The sequence below is a fragment of the Enhydra lutris genome, unplaced genomic scaffold (assembly GCF_002288905.1).
Source record: "Enhydra lutris kenyoni isolate GAN:26980312 unplaced genomic scaffold, ASM228890v2 scaffoldscaffold20, whole genome shotgun sequence".
Taxonomy (NCBI): Eukaryota; Metazoa; Chordata; class Mammalia; order Carnivora; family Mustelidae; genus Enhydra; species Enhydra lutris.
In genome coordinates this window covers 25,845,834-25,869,250 of record NW_019154104.1, presented here as the reverse complement: position 1 = coordinate 25,869,250, position 23,417 = coordinate 25,845,834, and the positions used below count along the sequence as shown (strand labels likewise).

Here is a 23,417-nt window from a genome sequence, read left to right as displayed (position 1 = left end):
AGGTTCTGAGGTGCTCTGCCCTGACGGCGGCTTTGGACAGTGAGCTTTTCACTGTGGATCGCAAGACGAACCTTGTGTGGTTGCAAACATGCTGGTTCTGCTGAGGTGATCACTAGTAATTTACCTGTTAGAGAGGACGGTGAAGTTGGGGATTCACTCTGCATGGGGGACCCTGCACAGCATTTCGTGCCACCACGTTGCGTAGCTTGGGATTCAGACCGCTTTGCTGCCGTGTGGGAGAATCCTCTAGGCTGTATCAGGAAGGGGCAACCCAATGGGCATTCTGACTTTTCTGCATTTAAATAATGACTGGTGGGTGTCAAACGCAAGTAGTGAATCATGGAACACTATCAAAGACTAGTGATGTATGCTGACTAGCAACAAAATGAAAAAAATTAATGACTTCTGTGTTTTTCTGATCTTTTTATTAGCAAGATAATGGAGAGCTGTTGGAAAATAAGCATGGCGAGTTCTGGTTAGAGTTCAACAGTGGTTTGTTGTTTTGTGTGACCAAGTATGAAGGCTGTGATGACAAACACTACATCTGCCTTCATTCCAGCAGTCTTAGTCTCTACCACAAAGGTAGGACATACGTTGAATGTGTGTTCTGTTCACCTCTGTTCAGACCCATTTACATTTTGTTTAATAAAGTTTTTTTTTTTTTAAAGATTTTAGTCATTCATTAAAGAGAGAGAACACAGGTGGGGGGAGGGACAGAGGGAGAAGGAGAAGCAGACTCCCCACTGAGCAGGGAGCCCCACATGGAGCCCAGTCCCAGGACTCTGGGATTGGGACCTGAGCTGAAGGGAGATATGTAACCATCTGAACCACCCGTGTGCCCCCTAGTAAAGAAAATCTGTTGAGAACAGAATTCTCATATTAGAGATTATTTTCTGTGGAGTGTTCTGATTCCACCGGCAAAGTAATACTTACCATAAATTATATGTTGACTTTTTTTCTGGGTAACAACTTTATTGAAGTACAGTAGTTCATGTAGCATACAATTAACCCATTTAAACTATCTATTTCACTGGATTTTAGTATTTCACAGAGTTGTTGTAACCATCATCACGATCAACTTTAGAACCTTCCCGTCGCCCCCAAAAGCAGCTGTGCACCCTTTAGTTGTACCCTCCCATGGCTCTTCAACACCCCACCCCCCAGCACTAAATAACTTCTAATCTACTTGGCCTCGTGGATTGTGTATTCTGGGTGTTTATGGACTCACATAATATATGGTCTTTTGTGACTGGCATGACGTTTTCAAATACGAAAATATGGCATGACGTTTTCAAAGTTCATCCAAGTGTAATTCCTTTTATTCCTTTTACTGACAAATTATATTCCATTTTATGGATGTGCTGTATCTTATTATCCACTAATGAGTTGATGGGACTTTACATTCGTTACTCTCTCTCTTTAGTAGCATTTTCTTTTGGTAACAAAAAGAATTTACCATCTTTTGAGCACTTTCCCTGTTCCCCTGTGAATAGAAGATACAAATTCTTTTTTTTTTTCTTCAAAGTACAGAAAATACTTTGCACAGTCTTAACCTTTATCAGATTTTTAAAATTTAATTCTCTTAGCATTTCATAATTTTTTTTTTTTTTAAGTAGGGTACTATCAGTCATACCAACATTAGCAGAGAGGTACAGATTATTAATGTGCAGCTGGTGCTTGGTCATTTTTACCTCCAGGATTATATTCAGTGGAAGCATATGGATTTTTGTTTTGAGTTGTGAAAGTCTGTGAACTAATGTCCGGTTATCATTTTGTTTCATTGTCACCTTGTTGTTGATGTAGGTGTGGTAGATGGAGTGATTCTCCCTACAGAAACACGACTGCCCAGTTCAACCCGCCCACACTGGTTGGAACCTACTATTTATTCCTCTGAGGAAGATGGCCTCAGTAGAGCTTCTACAGATGGCGTTGCAGGAGACACTTTGAATATGCTTTCTGTTGCAGTTAAAATACTATCTGATAAGTCAGAGTCCAATACAAAGGTTTGTGTTTTGTACTTTTATATCATTAAAGACTTGTTCATTTGATTACTAGCTAAAAGTGATTGCATGAAAGACAACATATTCATTAGAAAAACTTTTTAAGTTTGAATAAGAGGATTATGTAGGTGATCAGTGTAACTTTTTTATAGGAATTTCTCATTGCTGTGGGGCTGAAAGGAGCCACACTGCAGCACAGAATGCTTCCTTCTGGGCTTAGCTGGCATGAGCAGGTAAGAGTTGTTATGTACATATCGATTTGCTTTTTACTTTATGTTGACATGTAATACACACACTGTAGAGGCACAAATCAGAGATGATCAGTGTGCACTGAATTATCATTGAAGTAAATACTCCATATAACCACCTCTTAGGTTAGGAAATAGAACATTATCACCACTCCAGAATGAAGTTGATTTTTTAACTTCAAGTTTTGACCCTAAACATCTCAAAGGCAGACCTATCTTTTAAGTCATTTAAGGGAAAGGACTCTCTGTCCCAGACTCTGTAGAGCACCTGACATAGAGGAGCGACAAATGATGTGTTGACTTGTCCTCACTCCTTAAGTGTCATAACTTCACAATTACTCCCTAGGCCAGTAACATGCTTCGAGGCATTTATAAGGATTTCTGTAATTAATTTACAGTGTTTGATTAGTGAAATACATTTGGCTCTTTTCTAATAAAAATGAAAATGAGTGCACTGTGATTCTTGTTCATTTTCTTTAGAAAGAGGAGCTTTTTCTTTGTGCTGGAAAATAGTAAAATATTTTTATACCTGCAGGTTTCCAGAGTGCTTTCATAAAAGTATTTAGGAAACCTGAGGAGATCTAGATCTCTGTGGCAAGGGTAGAGAGATAGTTGGTGTGAACACTGAACTCAGTTGTAAGGGGGAGATTTAGTCTAACCTCATTTAGATAGAAATACAGGAGAATAGATGTTGGTAAGACAGTCTGGTTTTCAGACTGAGCTAGGTATAATATAAGGAAAAAAAGCTTTTCCCAAAAGTGGGTTACATAGAAAACCAGATGGAGTGTAAGCAATCTTCAGCAAAGTTTATTTATTTATTTTTTCAGGAATTGTCCCAAGCAAAATAATGTGCAAGCATATTATACATACTTTAGTTTGCATAATGATTTTGTTATGAATTATATCTTTGACAAGATATAATTTTCTCAAGACTTTATAGCATTGCAATTGTCAGATGGGGCTGGCTCTTCATTTCAAACTCAGGAGTGGTTTTGCAAATACTTTTTAAAATGAATTGCTTCAAAATGATGATTTTTTTTCCTTTTAGCATTGATTTTTTTCCCCCCAAAATGGTTGCTTTTTTTGTGAGATATTTTACATTGGTATTAAGGCTATCCTATCAAACCTTTTTTCCCTTCTAAAGCAGGGCATTTTATATTTTTGTTTTTGTAGATTTTATACTTCTTGAACATTGCTGATGAACCTGTTCTGGGATATAATCCTCCAACTTCGTTTACAACTTTCCATGTGCATCTCTGGAGCTGTGCCCTTGATTATAGGTCAGTTCGCAAATGGAACAAAGTAAAGCTTTATTCAAAATGTGTGTCAAGTTTTGAAAAAAATACGTAATTCAGATTGTAGAATTAAGGTTCAAAATGTTCTTTTAAGGGAATTTCTGTTGTTGCAGCAAACTGATGTTATTTGTTTCTTTTTGGTATTAGACCTCTTCACTTGCCGATCCGATCTCTTCTCACTGTGGAAACCTTCAGCGTTTCGAGTAGTGTTGCCTTGGACAAATCCTCGTCTACTCTCAGGTGCCTGGATAAACTTGACTGTCTGCCAAATGCAGCTCTTCCAAACATGCTGTCTGGTGTTGAGCTAACTTCTTTGACTGACATCCCAACCTTTTGTAAAAATCAGCATTCTTTTGCTCATAGTCATGTCCCTTTATCCAGGTTTTCAATTTTTCATTTTCAGATGATTCATCTTATCTCTTCTGTTTATCATTGTTTTTTATTTTTAGAGATGAAATGGATTCTTGAGATGGTTTACTTTTAAAAACAGAAATCTAAACTTCCTACACTACTTGATAGCACTTTATTTTCACAATTTAGATCTTCTGAATGTGGGTACTATTAAAAAATGCTGAAAATGTAAAATTAATTGGCGCAGATGATTCGGTCTCTCTCTTTTTTTGGATCCATTCGGATTTTATTTTTGTGAGTGGTGTGAAGTATAGATGTAATTTTTTTTTAATTTATTTTTTCAGTGTTCTGAGATTTCATTGTTTATGCACCACCCCCAGTGCTCCATGCAATCCATGCCCTCCTTAATACCCACCACCAGGCTCACCCAACCTCCCACCCCCCATCCCCTCCAAAACCCTCAATTTGTTTCTCAGAGTCCACAGTCTCTCATGGTTCATCTCCCCTCCAGTTTGATTCATTCTCATTCTTTACACCATTTAAATATTTTCAGCACTCAGAAATAATGAGTTTTAAAGAAATGTTAGACACCACTTGTAAGAAACTACATGGGACTTTGATAACTTGTACATCAGAAGAATGATACAACGAAGTATGTCATGATCACGCATTGTGTATTCAGAGTTAATTTTTTGGATGTTTTTAATATTGTTTCCTCAGAATAATCTTGGATGAAGCTGCTTTGCATTTGTCTGACAAGTGTAATACTGTTACTATAAATTTGAATAGAGGTAAGAGTTGAAAAAATTTGAGATAGATGAATGTTCTTTAGTTTTCATATGTGAATATTTTAGAGCATTTGAACTCTGGAATAATGCTATTGAACTAAGGATCTTATTAAATATCAGTTGAAGTTGTACTGTCCTTAGAATGTCAGTTAAGTTTATCAGATTACATGTACTGTATTTAATGTAAGACTTGTTTTGTTCCTAAGTAAAATAAAGGGAATTACAGGACTTTTGTAGGATGAAACTATATTTCCATTCAATTCTAAATATTTGTACCACTAATTGCCATGAATTTTAAAGAGATGCTAGTTTTTTTTTTTTTTTTTTTTAAGATGCTAGTTTTATTACGTTTTGGTTGGATATGCATTTTTTTGAAGGCCTTACTCAGATATTTTGTTAACTTAAAAAATTTTAGATTATGTTCGTGTGATGGATATGGGGCTTTTGGAATTAACCATAACTGCAGTGAAATCTGATTCCGATGGAGAACAAGTAAGTTATTAAAATAAATGGAAATTTTTACTTCTATTTTTTTATAGGAGAGACTAAAGAATTGAATTTACTGTAAAATTATTTTGGTCGGGGTGCCTAGGTGGCTCAGTCAGTTAAGTGTCTGCCTTTGGCTCAGGTCATGATCCCAGGGTCCTGGGAGAGAGTCCCACATCGGGCTCCCTGCTTCTCCCTCTGCCTCTCTCTCCATCTCTCATGAGTAAATAAATAAAATCTTTAAAAAAAAAAAAAAAAAAAAAAAAAAAAATATATATATATATATATATATATATATATATATATATATAATTATTTTGGTCAAAAATAGATAAAATATTTTCAAATTAGGATATAGTTAAAATATACATTTCCTGTGGCAAGGAAAATTCTATTTTATGTAATGTAAGCCTATGCAAAAGAAGAACTTTCTACTCCTGTTTGAAAAACCTGTTCATTTCTTTTATTTCCCTCCAGACTGAGCCACGCTTCGAGCTACACTGTTCCAGTGACATTGTGCATATCAGAACGTGCTCGGACTCTTGTGCTGCACTCATGAATCTCATTCAGTACATTGCAAGCTACGGGGACTTACATGCAGCCAACAAGGTGGAGATGAAGCCTGGAGCCCCTCAGAGAAAGATGAAGGTATAGCCAGCAACATGATTCATTAGAACTAACTCACCCTGGACACCTTGCAGTCACGTGCGTGACGTGTATGCATCAGCGAGGTCTTTATGACAGTCATGAGGTAGAAAAGAAACTGAAAAATCACCCATCTGTTCTTTCCCTTCAGGGTGATGGGTCTGGAAAGATGACTCCATAGGCCTTTTTGGAAAACCATTCTACCATTTGGTATACCTTGTTTTAGAACATTAATCTTCTCAGCCAACACAATCCTATCTTCCAGACTTGAATTATTTTCATCTCCCCTCCAGGAAGAAAGAACACCTGTAGCGCACGAGAGCTTGTTCTATGGCATTCGTTTGTAAAACTGCTTATGACAGGATAGATACAAGCGTTAGTATTATTACCGGAAGATTTACGTAATCTTTTGTTTGTTACATATGATTCTGTTCGGTTTTCAGTGTATTTTCTTGTTTGTGATTTCCTTGAATTCAGTGTGATAAAGACGGAAGATTATCATCTCTGTTTCAAAGATGAATAAGTTAAAACCCAGAGAATTAGGCGATTTGCCCAAATTAAGTAGCAGAAATAGCAACAAAACTCAGATACTTTTATTTATGGGTCAGGGCTTTCTCATGCCCCCAAGTATCACCTCTCTGTCCTCTCTTATGTACAGATTGAACAAAGTCTGGTTTGTTTAGCGTTTTTAACTTTTTGGTGGTTTTTCATTCTTTCTCATGGCCTGCTCTGTGAACAGGATTCTCAGTCTCGTAGATAATGGAGCCTCTAGTAAGGGTCTGACTGGCCTTGCATTGTCTTTTGTTCAGATGCTCCTGCACTTCATCCATGTTATGCTTCAGGTTTTGACTCCTTGCTCTTGCCATTTTCTCATTGATAAGAAGGCAGTTCATGACACTCCCTCTCTACTGTTTATTTTCTTTTTAAAGACATTCTCCAGTTTATTGAAAGTTGTTTTAAATTATCCCTTTCAAATTGGATCTTTCATTTTAGAGTCATACTCCCATTTAAAAAGCCTGGGCTGGATATAATGAACCCACATTTCACTAACCAAAATGTTTAAGCACCCGTGCTGGAGTTGAACCCTGTGGGTCCCCACGTGGTAGATTTCCCCCGCTGTTTATGTCCCCTCCTTACCCTTCATTGTCCGTCCGTTCTAAGACATGAGACTCCGCCCTCCAGCGGCTTTGTCCATGGGGTGAGAGTTGGGGAAGCCCCCAGATTTGAGCACTCTGCAGAAGGAGACTGCTTCCCCCCAGGCCTCACTACAGTGTTCTTAGTTTCTCTCTCCTCTAATATGCGCTCTCTCCACCACCCCGGCTCTCAGTGCTGGCTTTGAGATGATGGCACACTCATTTCTGTTTGCCAGTAGTTGTTGGGGTGATGATGAGGCCAACCACTTAGAATGCGGCCACTGCCCGGCAGAAGGTAGAACGATGACTGTTCCTGTTTCTGGTGTCTTAGTAAAATGCCATGTGTTTCTAGGACAACACCATGCTGAGTAGTTTGCTCCTTAGAGCATTTTCAGTTATTTTTAATTAGGTGTTTTGGCTGTAGGTAGATTCCAGCGGCCGCTCTTCTTCACGAGGTCCAGTACTTCCTGAAGCAGACCAGCAGATGTTACGCGATTTGATGAGTGACGCCATGGAGGAGGTAGACCTGCAGCAGACCGCCGCATCTGCGCAAGCTCAGGCGAACGGTAGGACTGGCTGGCCTTCCTCCCCGGGAGTCCTGGGGCCTCACTTGAGGCTTAAGCTATTTGTATGGTTACAGGTTCTGCAGTAAGTCACCTATTAAAGAAAAAACAAGTCTGCGTTTTGGTGGATACTTATTAGCCAATCGGTTTGAGTTGATCCAGCATCCAGGACACACACACACACTGGCCCAGGGTGCTGTGGGGGCCCAGATTAAATGAAAGTCCAAGCTTATCTTTTCTGTTAGCTTCGAGTTTCCTAACACAGATCGGCACTAAGCCAGACTGATGTTCTTACTTAGAATGATTAGGAAATGACGTAAGAGAGGGCTTCAGCGTGTGTCATGTCCTCATCTACTGGTTGGAAGGGATTGGAATTGTCTCATGAGATTTCAGTGAAAGTGAGAGGAATTGGCTTAATTTTTTAAAGAGTGGCTGGGGTTTAGGTATGTGGAGGGGAGAGAGAAGGTCGTCTTGGCAAGGTCATGAACGTTGACAAAGGCACAGAAGCATGCAGAAGCCTTAATTATCTTGCAGCCCAGGCTCCCTTCTCATTGGAAAGAATTGGCCAGAATATTTTTTTTCTAATTGGATGAATGTAGTCATTTCTGTATGTTCTGAAATCTTAATTTTTTTAAAAAAAAATCTCATGGTATTATAAAAGTTTAGGGTTAAATTGTTGATTTTATTCTAATTTAGCATAAATTAGAACTCAGGAAACAGAACTTACAGCTTCCTATGTATTACATTGTATTAGCAGCTAGCCTACTTATGTGGGAAAGAATGTTTCACGAATATTTACTGAGCAGCTTCAATATTCAGGCGCACCGGGCACTTACAAAGGATGAGTATGTCCAAGGTGCTGCTGCAGAAGAATTTAAAATCGGGCCTGTGAGCCTGTGGAAGCTAAAACATCACTTCATTCATCTTCACCTTCCCAGTCCATGTCACAGTGCTTGAAATGACTAATGGAATGGAGAAAGAATTAGTGGATCTACTATGTATTAAAAATGCATAAAAATGTATGTTCACGTGACAGATTTTGGCATGCATGCAGTCTTTTGTGAACCACGTTGACAGCTGCCTAAGAACAGGTGGCCCATTTGGGTATCCAGTGCCCCAGAGAGTAGCCTCCTTACTGTAGGGCACCACTCCCTGGCCAAAGACCCTCTTAGCCACTGTTTCCCCCACCCGTCTCTCTCTAAGCAGAGATTTCCTATAGTTTTAGGGGAGACACTGCCAGATGTAACCGGTGGTTCCTCCCCTTGCAGCATTGTTCCGGAAGTTTACAGATCTCCACTCACAGGACAGAGTTGTCAGTGTGCAGTTCTGGCTTGAACAAAACTCCAGTCCACACTGACAAGCTGCTGCCCGTTTCGGAGCTTCTCTAACGCGAGATAACTAAGAGGAGCCTCACTGTGACTTTATGAGACCGTCATTTACTGTTCTCGTAGAGAACGTCAAACTTACTGTCAGTCTTTCTCTTAGTAATGGGAAGGTTATTGTAAGAAATAAATGAGGTATTGCAGGTGAAAACATCTCAACGTAATGTGTATCTGACATGTGGTTAAAATGTGTACTGAGCATTACTGTTCAAAATGTGCCAAAACTGAGTGTTGTATTCTTTTTTACCTAGGTGTTTTGGATGAAAAATCTCAAACTCAGGAGCCATGTTGTTCAGACCTCTTCCTGTTTCCAGATGAGAGTGGAAATGTGTCCCAGGAGCCTGGCCCTCCTTACGCCTCATTCACACACCACTTGGTTAGTGATGCCATGGCACGTGTGCCCACGGAGAATGACGACTTTTGCATTATTTTTGCACCAAGAGCAAACGTTCAGGTAATAAATGGATACTATAATTGAGGCCTTAAGGTAGTGTTACAAGTTGATTTGACCAAAGGGTACTTGAGAAAGAGTCTTCAGATTTTTTTATAACTCTTGGCAGTTCACAACGACTTCATTCTGTAATTATTGAGGCTTTGCAAATGTTTGTTATACTATTTCTGTGACATATCGCTCTAAAACTCAGAGAAGAATGCTCAATATTTGCAAAATTAAAAACGAAATTTTTTTTTAGATTTTATTTAAAGTCAAGTTAGTTAACATATAGTGTATTATTAGTTTCAGGGCAAAATTTTCTACGTAGATTATCAAACTACAGATGTTGTGCATAGTTAAGATAGCTCCTCAGGGCAAGGAAGTGGCAAAAGGAGTGCTATCCAGAGTTGCTAGTCCAGGAACTGGGAAAGGTAAGACGTGGTTTGTGTGAAGGCTGATGGGTGTTTGATAAGTGTAATTGGCCATGTGAGAGTCCTGCTTCCATTTAAAAAGTGTGGTCTGGATGTAATGAGCGCACAGCTCACTAGATCAGTTAAGTGCTGGAGTTGAACTTATGAAATCGCCATTTAGCACATATACATACTAAATTGCTCAGTAGTGACTTGGTGAATGTATTTGTTTTACTGCATCCTGGGAAATTAAAAAAAAAAAGCAGTCAAACTCAGGATGATTTCATTATTAGGATCATGGTAATTTGATCCATATGTTAAAGTATGGCAAGTTTGGAATGTAGTCTTGACTTTGAATTAAAGAACTATAAACACACACACCAGACACACACTCACATCAACACACACGTACTAAATCTGTGCCTTTTTATTATCAAATGGTAAAAGCTAGATTGAAGACTATGAAAGACTCCTTGTGGAGTGATTTACCTAGAAAGTCCATTTGATGCTGAATAATGCAGAGTATCCTGTGAGATGATTAATATCACCACTTGCCCATTTCATATATTGATACTGTTGTTAGAAAGAATTCAGAATCAAGAAATCTTGAGATCCGCAGCATAATAAGTGGTTTCTACTGAGACCAGACCGTGTGTGTTCCTTGTTTATTTTAGGAGAAGGAGGAAGAGCCAGTTGTAAAAGTGATGGTCGATGATGCAATTGTAATAAGAGAGAATTACTTTAGTCAGCCCGCTAAGAAGACAGACACGAGCAAAGCCCCATTGCACTTTCCCATCCCTGTCGTCCGCTATGTTGTTAAAGAAGTCTCTCTTGTTTGGCATCTTTATGGAGGAAAGGATTTTGGAACAGTCCCTCCTACTTCTCCAGCTAAAAGTTACATGTAAGTTGATTTCTACATAGGTTTTTGTTGGTTTTTTGTTTTGTTTTGTTTTGCTTTTTTGTTTGTTTGTTTGTTTGTTTACAGACCATTATAGACTTTTCCTAGAAAAAGAATTTGTCATTTTTAAAAAAAGATTTTATTTATTTGAGAGAGAGAGTGAGCACGTGTGAGAGAGCGCACGGTTGGAGTGAGGGGCAGGATGAGAAGCAGAGTCCCCCGCTGGGCAGGGAGGTGGATGATGTGAGGCTTGATCCTGGGACTCTGGGATCGTGACCTGAGCTGAGGACAGACGCTTAACTGACTGAGCCATCCAGGCCCCCTAGGATTTGTCATTTTAAGAATTATTAATAAAGTAGTATTGAAAACTATGTTATTTAAATGTTACTCTTTTAATATTAAAACTTTTCATTTGTAAACTTAGTTGCATTGTTTGTATATTTACTAAAATATGGTGACTTAAATGATTACCATTCAGCAAAATTTTGGGGGTACCTACCATGTGTTGGAGCCTGTATTAGAGGCACATTCACTAAAATGAATAAGACCCAGGGCGCTTGGGTGGCTCAGTGGGTTAATTGTCTGTCTTCAGCTCAGGTTGTGGTCCCAGGGTCCTGGTCTCAAGTCCCACATCAGGCTCCTTGCTCAGTGGGGAGCTTGTTTTTGCCTCTCCTCTGACCCTCCTTCTCTCCACTCATGCTGTCTCTCATGCTCACTCTCTCTTGCTCTCAAATAAATAAAATCTTAAAAATAAACCCAGACCCTGCCCTGCATTCAGAAGGGCCATTATGGAAGCAGATGAGGGCAGTGAAGTGAAACCTGTGCCTCAGGAGGCAGGGACCAGGTGTGGCCCTGAATGCCTGGCATCCAGCAGTGCCAGGCAAGTACTTGGTGCTCCTGAAGTACTTGTTAAATGAGTGTGTTGTTAGGTGGAGCTAGAAGAGGACCAGCCAGCCTCGGCGCAGTGGGAGTGAACATTCTCGTTAGGGTGGGAGGATCAGAAAAGGTTTCAGGGAATGGGAATCGTTGGCACAACAGTGCAGAGACTTTCTAATTAAAAGTGATCTTTTAGGAATGCCTGGGTGGCTCAGTCAGTTAAGCATCTGCCTTTGGCTCAGGTCATGATCCCAGGGCCCTGGGGTCAAGTCCTGCATCAGACTCCCTGCTAAGTGGGGAGTCTGCTGCTCCTTCTGCTTCTGCTGCTCCCCCTGCTTCTGCTCTTTCACTCATGCTCTGTCAAATAAATAAAATCTCAAGAAAAAAAACGTGATTTTATTTATTTATTTATTTTTGGTATTGATTGGGATTTAAGGACTTGTACTCTGTAGGGAGTTTCTGAAGTAATAAGGAACTTCTCAGGAGGTCTCATTTTTCTGTGTCCTGTTACATGAACACCAACACCATAGTAAGGTTTTTCTGTAGTTCTGAATATTTAGCGGCAGATGATTGCCACAATGTTAGTAATAAAATTCACGTTCTCCAGGTTTCTAAAGCATTAAGATTTGATACAGAGAAATGCCATTTGTGACCATGTCTTGATAGTTCTGTAATCCTATTTTCTCTTTTTATCTTGCTATTTTTCCTGAGGTTACTCATTGCCTTTCTTTGAATATTTCCTTTAACAAAAGGCTTTTTTTTTTTTTTTTTTTTAATTTTTCCATTTATAGCAGTCCCCACAGTTCACCTTCTCACACTCCCACAAGGCATGGACGTAACATGGTATGTGGGGGAAAAGGAAGAAACCATGACTTTTTAATGGAAATACAGTTAAGTAAGGTAAGATGGCATTTTGAAAGGAAAAAGCCACTGAAGTAGGAACGTTAATGGGGGTTCCTTGGTTACTCCCCAACCTGGTCTTGAGCCATAAGTCCCAGCCTTTTGGATTAGAAAAATGCAGGGGTCTTGTAAAACTTTTGCTTTTTCTTTCTCAAATGTTCCAAGAAGTTTGAGGGGTTTTGTTTTGTTTTTGTTTTCCCAGGCTGTCCCTAGAGGAGTGTGTCTCAGAGTTGAGCAAGCATCAGAATCCCCTCGAGGGCTTGTTAAAACACAAGTTGCTGGGCCCCAGAGTTTCTGAATCAGTATGAGGTGGGGCCCATGAATTTGCATTTTTAATGAGTTCCCCGGTGATTCTGATAATACCTTTCCCAGGACCACACTTGGGGAACAGCTCCCCTGGAGTAGCTATCTGGGAGGGCTGCCGTTGGATAGGACCTGTGTCAGGTCCGTCATGAATGTCTAGAGACCAGTATGTCCAGGTCGCCAATGGCATCCTGTGCATTCAATTCTTTCAGCTTGTCTGGGATTGTGCCAGGTGTCATATATTAGGGTACTTAATGGGGAAATACCGTAGTAATGATTTCATTGTATCCTTTCCCCACTTTGGAACTTGATCCTTATCTCCACTGGTTGTTTTTCAAGCAATTTCATAGGTATGCAAGATGATAATTTTATGTATTACTCTGTATTCTTATAGAGAGTTTTGCTTGAAAAGGATAGGGATTTTGCCAAGATCAAATAAGAGATGTCAGCCGAGCTTATCCTTGTGTGGTGGGACACACGTAGATGAATAGTGAACAAATGAAGGAGGGTTCTGTTCTCTGAAAGTGGAATCAGAACCCGAGAATTCCAAGAAAGTGATGGGTGATACTTTGCATTTTAAAGGAGAAATCTAATTTAAATAAAGGGTAAAAATGGTTGTGTTCCTTCTTTTCTGTGAAGGTGAAGTTTCAGCACGAGGTCTACCCGCCTTGCAAGCCAGAGTGTGACTCCGGCCTCCTAGAGCGCCCGGTCTCCCGCCAGGCGTTCATCGTGCAGGATCTGGAAATTCGAGACCGTCTGGCAACGTCACAAATGAATAAGTTCTTGTACCTGTATTGCAGTAAAGAAATGCCTCGAAAAGCTCATTCCAACATGGTGAGATTTAAGACCTCATATTTTCTATTGTATATTCGTTTTGGAAAAGTGTGTTTATTGTATCTAACTGCAGAAGATTGAAATGGGGGGAAATTAAAGGTTTTTTTTCATATTAATATGAAAATACCTTTTAAATATGCTGCTTAAAGATTTATTATTTTTAAAGATTTTATTTATTTCAGACAGAGTGAGCGGGCATGAGCTGGAGGGAGGGGCAGAGGGAGAAGCAGACTCCCCTCTGAGCAGGGAGCCGGATGTGGGATTTGATCCCAGGACTCTGGGATCATGACCTGAACTGAAGGCAGATGGTTAAGTGACTGAGCCACCCAGGTGCCCCTTAAAGTTTTATTATTTAAAAATTACTTTACATGTTGCTTTTAGGGTCTATTTTATAATTGTCAGTGTATTGATACCCAAGGCAAACTGGAAGTCCATGGTGATCTACACAGAATATTTAGTATTGCTGGAAGTGTTCCAGATGTCTGACAGTTTGTGAGTTGTAGTGGAGTAGGAATGGTTCACTCAGGATTGCTAGAAGAAAATGTCCTAGAAGCTGTCTTTGGAGTGTGGCCCTGTGAATTTGCTCCAGGGCCCAGCGGACCCTGAAGTGCGTGTACCACACTGTCATTTGTGTCTTTCCCACTAAAGAGAACCCGTATCCTGAGCTTCGGGGAGCGCGTGACTCAGGAGGGTGTGATTCAGGCCTTTAAACAAAAAGGGGAAAAAATTCCACTTTCAGTTCTCCTGTAACAAATGGGACTTTTTTTTCCTTTTGTTTCTTCTTTCTTCTTCTTCTTTTTTTTTTTTTTTTTAAAGAAAACAAGGTTGTAATATAGTTGGAGAAAAATGTCGTTCTTCTCTCGTAGTTGACGGTGAAAGCATTGCATGTGCGCCCGGAGTCCGGCAGGTCACCGCAGGAGTGCTGCTTGCGAGTGTCCCTGATGCCACTTCGCCTCAATATTGACCAGGTTTGTGCTGCAAGCGTCGTGTGTGCAATTCTGCTTCTGTGTCCCAGGTTCAGAAGGAGAGATTTAATTTAGGTGGATTAAAATGTTTATTGTTATTTAACTGTTACGAAAATCGCGTAATTGAAGAATTCTGCTGGTAAAGAACAGGGCAGATTCATCAGGCGTTTGGAATCTGAACTGTTGGTGAGTAAACATTATTAGATGTTTTGCTCCAGTCTCCTCATTGTCTGCATGACCCAGCACTCGGTCCCTGCTTCCCATTCTCCCGTGCTCACGGACGCACACTGGGGCAGGTACACAGGTGTTCTCAAAGCGTAGGAAATGACTCCCTGATACCTGTGATTGAAAGATCCGAGGGCTTGTCTCTTCACCACAGCACCTGGAAGAGAATTCCTTCTGCCCTGGGGAAGATGACAAATTATTTTGTCACGGTCACATTGTCATTGTGACCGTGAACAGGTCACAAACAACAGATTTGTGGAAAGACCCAAAGAAGTCCACTTTGCAAGCAAGCATTTCCATCAAATTGTCCTGGGTTTTGCCTTAACTCCACTGTTTAAAAGCTAGTCGGTGCCACTTGGGCAAACTAGGTTCAGGGGGTGTGAGCACTTGACGCTCTTCAGTCCGATGGGGTCAGATTGGGGTTAACGCCTCAGTTCTCTTTCCCTGGTTGGTGGCTTTGGGCAAGTCACTTCTCCAAGCCTCACTTCCTTCACTGATAAAATCAAAGTAGCAGAGGTAGGTACAGAATCATTTTTTAAAAAATAAGGATCAGAAGAGACTAGCGTGAGTTAAATATTTAGCTTGGTGTTAAGGATCAGAAGTATTAACTGTTGTTCTTATTAACTGAAGCACGCCACACCTGGAACAGATAAATGGAGTTCGCAAAGTAGTCTGCTTTTGAGACAGCAGAACTGTCCTACTCTGCCTCACATTGGTGTGAGAAGGAGAGTCTGTCGAATAGCACTGTTGGTTTGCTTACGTGGTACGGATTGAGTAATGTTGACTTGTTATTGAAATAAGTAACATATTTCAGGAAGAAGGTATTAAAATGATCATCTTGTGAAAATATGGGCAGTTTCTCAGAAAAACTGTCTTGTGAGGCGCAGAAGTCCAGCCCAGTTTCACATTAGTATCTATAGCTTCTGAGCTGGGACAGACTTGCCAGTGGTTCTTTAGATTTATTTTCTCTCCTTATGAGAAGACTTTCTTTGGCTACCCATATTTTGATTTATCCATACATGGGCCTGTGATTGAATAGTTTTACAGTCAAGCATTTATGGGAAATTTGATCTCTGGAAATTAGTGTGAGCAAGAATTTGAGTGGGATACTTCTTTATGGCATGACTTTGCCAGACATAGCAAACCCAGGTTTTTTTCCTTCTTTTTTCTCTTTTTTTAAGATTTTATTTATTTGAGAGAGAGAGATCATGAGCAGTGGGGAAGGTAGAGGGAGAAGCAGACTCCCCGCTGAACAGGGAGTCTGATGCAGGACTGAGCCAAAGGCAGATGCTTAACCCACTGAGCAACCCAAGCGCCCTACCCAGTTTTCTTTAATAGGCTTTTTAAAAAAAATACTGAGCTTAATTTCTTCTTAGAACTATAAAGCATTGTGATTTTTGAAATGGGGAGATACTCATCTTTGAGAAAACAGGGAACTCACTCTTTTGGCTGACCTGAAGAGGAGTGGGAAATCATTCCCAAAGATGAACCCAAGGGGAGCACAGCCATGCTCACAGGCGTGTGCCAATGGGTTCATTGAGCAGACGTCCTTTCGGACTGGCACCTTCTAAGATCGACGAGCTTTGGTTTGAGAGAGCAAATGGTCATCTGAAGAGAAAACTGGATACTTCTGTTCTCCATTTTTTCTTTTGAAAACAAATCAGTTGAAGAACAATGATGCTTTGCATAATGTTTTCCTCACCAAGCATGTCCCTGACTTTATTTCTTTTAACTAGATCACAGATAGTAAGTATGAAAGCAACATGCTATTTTCTCATGTTTTCAAAAAAGCTGCATTGCTGTTTAAGTTCAGGGCCATTGTTTCCAAAGTTCAGCATGCCCATAGGACACTAGGCAGAAGGAACAGTTTTCATCTGGGAAAGGGTAAGTAAATGAGGCAGTCATGTAACTAGGCAGTTTGAGTTGTGAACCATGAAGAGGCCAGATTTCCTGACTCCCCAGTCTGGTGTCCATTTCAGTGTAGCACTGCGTACAAATCTGTGCGGGGAAGATATGCTTGTTAGTCCCAAATGATCTGCCGAATGCCAGCCTTGTCCCAGGTCCTGTACCAGGATGCTGGGAATACAAAGATAAGTGACCATCCTCATCTTCAAAGATCTCTGTATGGGGGTGGAGACTGACATAAAACAGAGGACTTTAACACCCTGTGGTGAGTCCTAGTGGTAATGATATGCATAGCAGGATGTGCCACAGCAGAAGGGGTTCTGAAGCCAGGCAGGTAGTTCAGAGGAGTGAGGGGTAATCAGGAAAGGCTTTCTGGAGGAGGAGACACTTGCCATGGGTCTTAAGGGAAGTGGTGGAGTTAGTGCATTGAGATTTGTGTAAAGGCCTTGAGGGCCCGTTTCAGGTTGTGGGAGGAGATGTGAGGCCATTCTGCTGAGGGAAGCATGTGCTTGGCTGAGGTGTGAGACAGTGACTCTGTAGTAGTACTGGTTGGCACATTCGTGACTTTTTAGCATCATTGCTTGATTGAGTACGACATTATAATTAATTATTTTAACACTTCTGTCCTGCGATAGAGGATACTGTTAGTATCTTCTTAAAGCTAGAAATAACTATAGCCTAAGTTTGTTAAGAAAAAAACAAAAACCAAAACCACATTTCTTTAAAGTTTTAAGAAGTTGATTCTATGGAGATACAGTTTGCATACAATAAAGTGCCGGATTTTAGGTGTACAGTGTACAGCGTGACAGGTACACTGGAGTAACTACTCCGCCAGTTGAAATAGCGTTTTCTGTGTCTTTCAGAGTCCCCCGTGCCCCTTTGTGGTCGGTCTCCAGCACCTCCAAGTAACCACTGGTCTCCTTTCCATCACCATAGGTTAGCTCGTTCCGTCCCACAGCTTAGTGTAAACGGAAGTGTGTTCGGCTTCCTGAGCCGGGAGCTTCATCTGTGCGGAGGTGTGGCTGTTCACCTCTGTTCGGTCCGTTCCTTTTTATTGCTGAGGACGGATGTCCTGGTGTGGCCGTACCACAGTTCGTGTATCCATTTATGTGATTTACATTTGGTTGTTTTCTTGGTTTGGGCTCTCAGGAATAAAGCTGTTACGAGGTTGTGTACAAGTCGTCTTTGTCTTGGTTATCATAAACAGTGTCCAGGCCATGAGGCAGATGTGTATTTGACCATCGTAAGAAGCTGCTGGTTTTCCTTTATAAGGTGGTTAGACCCTTGGACATCCCTTCCCCCAGGAACTTAAAGGGAGCTGCTGCTGGTTCACACTCTGACCAAACCTGATACTATCTTTTTAATTTTAACGGTCTTATTTGGTGTTCGTTATGGTTTTCGTTTGGATTCCCTGATGGCTAACGATGCTGAGCGCCTTCTCACACGCTTACTTGGCGTCTCTGTACCCTTTTGTGAAGTGTTTGTGTCTTGCTAGTTTTAAAATCAGGTGGTTTTATTGAGTTGTAAAGAGTTTAGCATAAATACCAAAATCAAAACTTCTGAGAGCGTATTGAAATGCTGACAATTAATATCCCCTCTTCTGTTTTGTGCATTTGTAGTGAAAATGGATAAAAGCCACTGTCTCTATGGTCTTCTCTCTCTCTCTCTTTTTTTTTTTTTTTTTAAGATTTTATTTATTTATTTTATTTATTTATTTGGCAGAGAGAGAGATCTCAAGTAGGCAGAGCAGGCCGGGGGAGGGGGGCAGGGGGGAGCAGACTTCCCACCAGAGCAGAGAGCCTGATGTGAGGGCTCGATCCCAGGACCCTGAGATCATGACCCGAGCTGAAGGCAGAGGCTTAACTCGATGAGCCACTCAGGTGCCCTCTCTCTCTCTCTCTCTCTCTCTCTCTCTTTTTTTAAGAGCATATTTATTCCTGGAAATTTTCTCTCGTGTTTTTTGAAGGCAGTCGTAGAGTCAAAAGTATTTATTGTGTTAAAATATCACCATCTAGTGGTCAAAGAATAATATTTTAGGTACTATTACATTTGAAACATCTAATATTTGATATACATATGTTAAATGTATATATGCACACATACCTGGGTGATATATAATGTATGTAATGTAACAAAATATACATATATAAGTGTGAAGCATAATGTAATGAGCAATTCATAAACCCACTGCATTACTGTAGAACCAAAATAGTTTCAGTACTATTAAAACCATGTCCTTGTTCTTCAGTCCCATCCCTCAGTCTCCCATATGCCACATTTCCTAGAAAAAAATACCTTTCTGACTTTCATCATTTATACTTCTGGTAAATGTTAGTAGTAGTTGATTAGATCCTTTGGAATTACCGGACTTAGGGTGTGCTACCAAATATGACCCTTTACTTCCCCACCACATTGCATTTTGGTACAGTAGTAATGCTTTACATTAATTGAGAATTTTTTTAAATGGAAGGAAGAATAGGCATTTAATCTCCAGATGGTGAGAGTGAGGTGGGTAAAACGAAGCTACTAATACCCGGCGAATGTGGCTCACTCGGACAGCATTAAGACAGGTCCGTGCATTTTCGTTACGGTATCATTTCAGAAGAGACCACACTGGGTGATTTTATGGATTTTAATTTTGAGTATCTTGTCTGTTGGAGAAAATGTGTTAAGGCAATAGAATGTAGTGGTAAAGGCAGAAATACGGCAGTAAGAACTTGCGAGGTACGTGCCTGTGTCCAGGCTGGCCGGCTGCTGTTCTTCACGGCGGTAACACACCCGCTGCCGCCGGTTCACACGGAGCGCTGGTGTCCAAGAACAAGGACGCCGTATTTCTGAGAAAACCAGAATGTACTTGATTTAGAAATAGCTATGTGATCTTTAACTTCTGTGTCTTAATTTTCACATCTCTAATTTTCTCAGAGTTGTGAGAATTAACAAGGAATGTGTGTGTGTGTGTGCGTGTGTGTGTGAGAGAGAGAGATAGAGAGAGAGAGAGAGATGGGGAATAGGAACAGTGCCTCACGCAGACTAAGAATTCAAAAAAATTATAGTGGTATTCTTATACCACTATATGTAAAATACGGGACTTTGAGATACTTCATAGTTTCAGAAGTAGATGTCCCCCTCCCAGGCCCCCCGCCCCTGTGCCTGCCCTTTGGTTATAATTACATCTTTTCATTTTAGGATGCCTTGTTCTTCCTGAAGGATTTCTTCACAAGTCTTTCTACAGAAGTAGAGCTTCTAATGGCTCCAGATCCAGAAGGTATTAAATATGTATATTTGGGAAAAGTCTATAACAAGTACTTGGGTTGATTTTTGATTGTTATGAGGCCTTTTTGAGAGTGTACTTACAGTCTTTATTCTCATTTATATAAATGTGCTTTTGTACTTTGCAGATGCTGTTTATGTGAGAGTAATAATTTAAAAGGTAGAAGTCAATTTTCTCTAGCAATAATTGTGTTTATTAAATGCAGCAAAACAAGTTAAATTCATAGGAATTTTAAATGGTTTCTCTAAAGAAGCATTCCTAATTTTTCCAATGCGCGCGTTACCTTTTCAGTTAAAAAGTCTCCTGGAGCTGATGTCACGTGCAGTTTGCCAAGGCACCTAAGCACCTCCAAGGAGCCAAATCTAGTTCTTTCTTTCCCTGGGCCAAAGCAGCCTTCCCAAGATGATGGTGCCAACTCAGTGGGAGTGGTTGATGGGGAGGAAGAGAAGGACTTCTCAGCTGAAGAGGCATCATTTAGTGATCAGCCCGTGTTTTTTAGGTAAATCACTTAATTTTGATGACACGTGAAATTTAGTGTTTTGCAGGTTCTTTAATGTGTTTATCCGCCACTAATTATGAGGTTACGCCAGCTTTTCTTTGCACTGCTGACCAGTAACTGGTGTCTTTATTTATGCGTGGGCTCCACGTGTCCTGCACCCTTGATTACACATGGTAACCCTGGTTCAGGAGTCGTGTCTCTTGATTCTGGAGCAGGAAGGTCCTTTTCCTCTTAGCTTCTTCCTTCTGTCCCTCTTCCCGGTCACTCTTACTGGCTTATGTGTACCTCCTCAAACATGATGCCCTTTCCTCTTTGCCCTCACGTACCTTGGCTTCCCTTCGGTTTCCCTGTGCTTCCCTTCTCCCACGTGGAGAAGGGCATTTTCTGTCTGGTTTTGCCTCTGCCCTTCCCAGTGACTGTTCTGTCTTTCCTGGCCCTTTGCTTGCTCCCTGGCTCATTTGGCACTGTCGGGAAAGGCCCGCATGCTCCTGCTGTCCTGCCCCACCACTCCGCTAGCGCTTGCACACTGGAGTTTATCCCCCGTTTCCAGACCTGTTCATCCTTCCCTTCTTCCTTCTGTCCCCGCCCTTCATGGTGGGCCTGGAGCCTTGGCTGTTTTGGAAGGAGAAAGAAGAAAGATTGAAGCCACCTGTGTTGTGAGGAACCGTTAGTTACTTCCCCTCATTTTCTGTGCTCATCCCCAGATTCTGTCTTTTCAAGCTGACTGTAGGTTAGACTTTGGGTATGGCCCTACGTGGGCAGTGTAACTATTTAAAGTGCTTTCATATTTTATATATCTTGTATACTGTAGAAAATAGAGGGAAAAAATAACATTATGAGAACTGGAAGGGTCCTGTAAATGATCTCTGGCAGTTTTAAACATTTCACCAGGAAAGAAGAGTCTCTTTAATTACTTTCCCACATTGATCTTTAAATTTTTTTTAACTACAAAAAATTGTGTATCATAAGTAATAATTCAAATTCTCATTTTATATTAATCACACATGAACTCCTGGTTTGGTTTTTGTGAACACTGGATAACCAGTCCAAAAGAAATTGAATTGTTAACAGTTCTGGCCTGCAGGCAGGGAAATTTGACACTTTTTATTCAGCGTGCATAGCCTCACTCAGGTAAATGTTTTGTTTTGTTTTGTTTCTTTTTTAATTAGACTGTTTAAAATAGCTATGGATTTGTGTTTCTACTCTCACAAGCTCCTAGAAGGCTTAGGGGTGGTAGTCAGTGATACGGTCCAGGTTACTCACTTCACGGGCGAGGAGCTTTAGTGTCTGGAGAAGTACGTTGCTTTGTTCAAGACCACACAGATAGTGGCTGAGTCAAGGCCAGAACACAGGTCTTAATCCCAAATCTAGTGTATTTTCTAAGTGATGGCCTGATTTCTGCTAACCATCCCACAATATTTATTGAGCTCTGTGTATGCCACAGTGAGCAAGGTCGAGAAAAATTCCCTGTATAATTGAGCCTACAAATAATGAACATACATGATTTGTCATATTATATGCCATGAAGAAAACAAAGAGGAAGAGAACCAAAATGCCCAGAGAACCAAGTGGAGATACGTATTTGGATGATGAGGGATGACCTGGGGTCCCAGGTTCTTGTAATGATTGATGTTTAAGTATAGCTTTTCCATTTTACTGTGCGTTAAATTGGACTTTTGTGGAATGGCTTAGGATATAAATGCAGATACTAATTCGGTAGAAAAATTATGTTTTAAGTCCAATTTACAGTCCAGCTTTGGGAAGTTCCTTTTGTTTGATGTATACTATCGGTGTCTAACTATGATTTCATTCTTAAAGAATTCCGAATGGTTGTGTGTCAATATCCTGTTTATAAGCATTAATTTCAAGGATGCTCACTAAAATTCACCAACAGGGGTGGCATTTTAAAAGTTGACTAAGACGTTTCGGCTCAGAGTTAAGTTCCTTGCCCATGATTACACGTATAGCTGGTAAAAGTGGGATTTGTGGCTGGCTTTTCTGGTGCTCTCTACGTCATGACACAGTTGAGATAAATCCCTTACCTCTTCTCTTTTTTACTTCTTGGTAATGAGTATATTATTTGGTTTGATCTTGAAGGTTGCCTTTATTATTCTTTATAAATTGAGAATATCTGCCAGAATAAATTTTTCTAAGGTAAACATATAGTAAACTAGGGGAAGTTTTTTTGTGAGAAAATTTAAATAAAATATATACAGTGTATAAGATGATTAACTTTCGTTTAGTTGTTATATTACCTTAAGAAAAGGTAGAGCCAAAAGACATTGCCCTTTATTTAGGCCTCGAGATAGTCACCTTATTTATTTTGTGGTTTCGTTTTTATTACCTAGTTGAACTGTTTAATTTATATCTAATTTCAACCACAGGTACTTCTGAATATAACTAACTCCCCTCTTTCTTTATCTTCAGAGAATTTAGATTCACATCAGAAGTTCCTATTCGACTTGATTATCATGGCAAACACGTATCAATGGATCAGGTTTGGAAACTTTGTATAAATATACTCTACAAAGTTATCTTCTTTGTTTTTCTAATGGAGTTAATTTTCAAACTTTTTCTGTCATGGTTTATATGTTTGAAGTGATGTGCAAGATTTTAAAATTTAATTCTGTTTTTAAAGTAAACATTATTTACTTAACCCATGAGTAAAATTTAGTATAAATTGGGTAATATATATTATTAAGTATATATATTTTTTTGCTGTAAATATTTCAAGTGTTTTAGCTGCATTAATGAATGAATATTACCTTGACTTGTCCAAATGACCACTATTTTACATGTTCGGTTGCTCAGTTACACATTAATCTGGCTTTTTTGAATTTTAAAGGGTACCCTGGCCGGAATTCTGATTGGTCTGGCCCAGTTAAACTGCTCAGAGCTGAAGCTGAAGCGGCTTTTCTACCGGCATGGGTAGGTCGGTTTTTATCTTATGAGGCTTTATGGTATAGTGACTGCAGTTAGTTTACAAACAAACCGGGCATTGACTTTT

General features: G+C 40.2%; 1 protein-coding gene across 2 annotated transcripts in view; it reads left to right on the top strand.

Annotated features, from left to right (window-relative positions):
* The window catches only part of LOC111148489 (autophagy related 2B), a 77,319-nt gene that overhangs the window by 43,207 nt on the left and 10,695 nt on the right, over positions 1 to 23,417 (top strand). The window contains exons 21-38 of one of the 2 annotated variants that reach the window (XM_022505070.1): positions 432 to 582; positions 1,804 to 2,003; positions 2,153 to 2,233; positions 3,422 to 3,528; positions 3,691 to 3,783; positions 4,615 to 4,685; positions 5,098 to 5,174; positions 5,646 to 5,816; positions 7,371 to 7,512; positions 9,143 to 9,345; positions 10,409 to 10,635; positions 12,300 to 12,408; positions 13,351 to 13,545; positions 14,412 to 14,513; positions 19,827 to 19,905; positions 20,203 to 20,410; positions 22,838 to 22,907; positions 23,256 to 23,338. In XM_022505070.1, coding sequence (XP_022360778.1) covers positions 432 to 582; positions 1,804 to 2,003; positions 2,153 to 2,233; positions 3,422 to 3,528; positions 3,691 to 3,783; positions 4,615 to 4,685; positions 5,098 to 5,174; positions 5,646 to 5,816; positions 7,371 to 7,512; positions 9,143 to 9,345; positions 10,409 to 10,635; positions 12,300 to 12,408; positions 13,351 to 13,545; positions 14,412 to 14,513; positions 19,827 to 19,905; positions 20,203 to 20,410; positions 22,838 to 22,907; positions 23,256 to 23,338 — 2,369 coding nt within the window. Of the gene's footprint in view, positions 1 to 431; positions 583 to 1,803; positions 2,004 to 2,152; positions 2,234 to 3,421; positions 3,529 to 3,690; positions 3,784 to 4,614; positions 4,686 to 5,097; positions 5,175 to 5,645; positions 5,817 to 7,370; positions 7,513 to 9,142; positions 9,346 to 10,408; positions 10,636 to 12,299; positions 12,409 to 13,350; positions 13,546 to 14,411; positions 14,514 to 19,826; positions 19,906 to 20,202; positions 20,411 to 22,837; positions 22,908 to 23,255; positions 23,339 to 23,417 lie in introns of those variants that run through there. The other variant, XM_022505071.1, reaches the window with a different exon arrangement.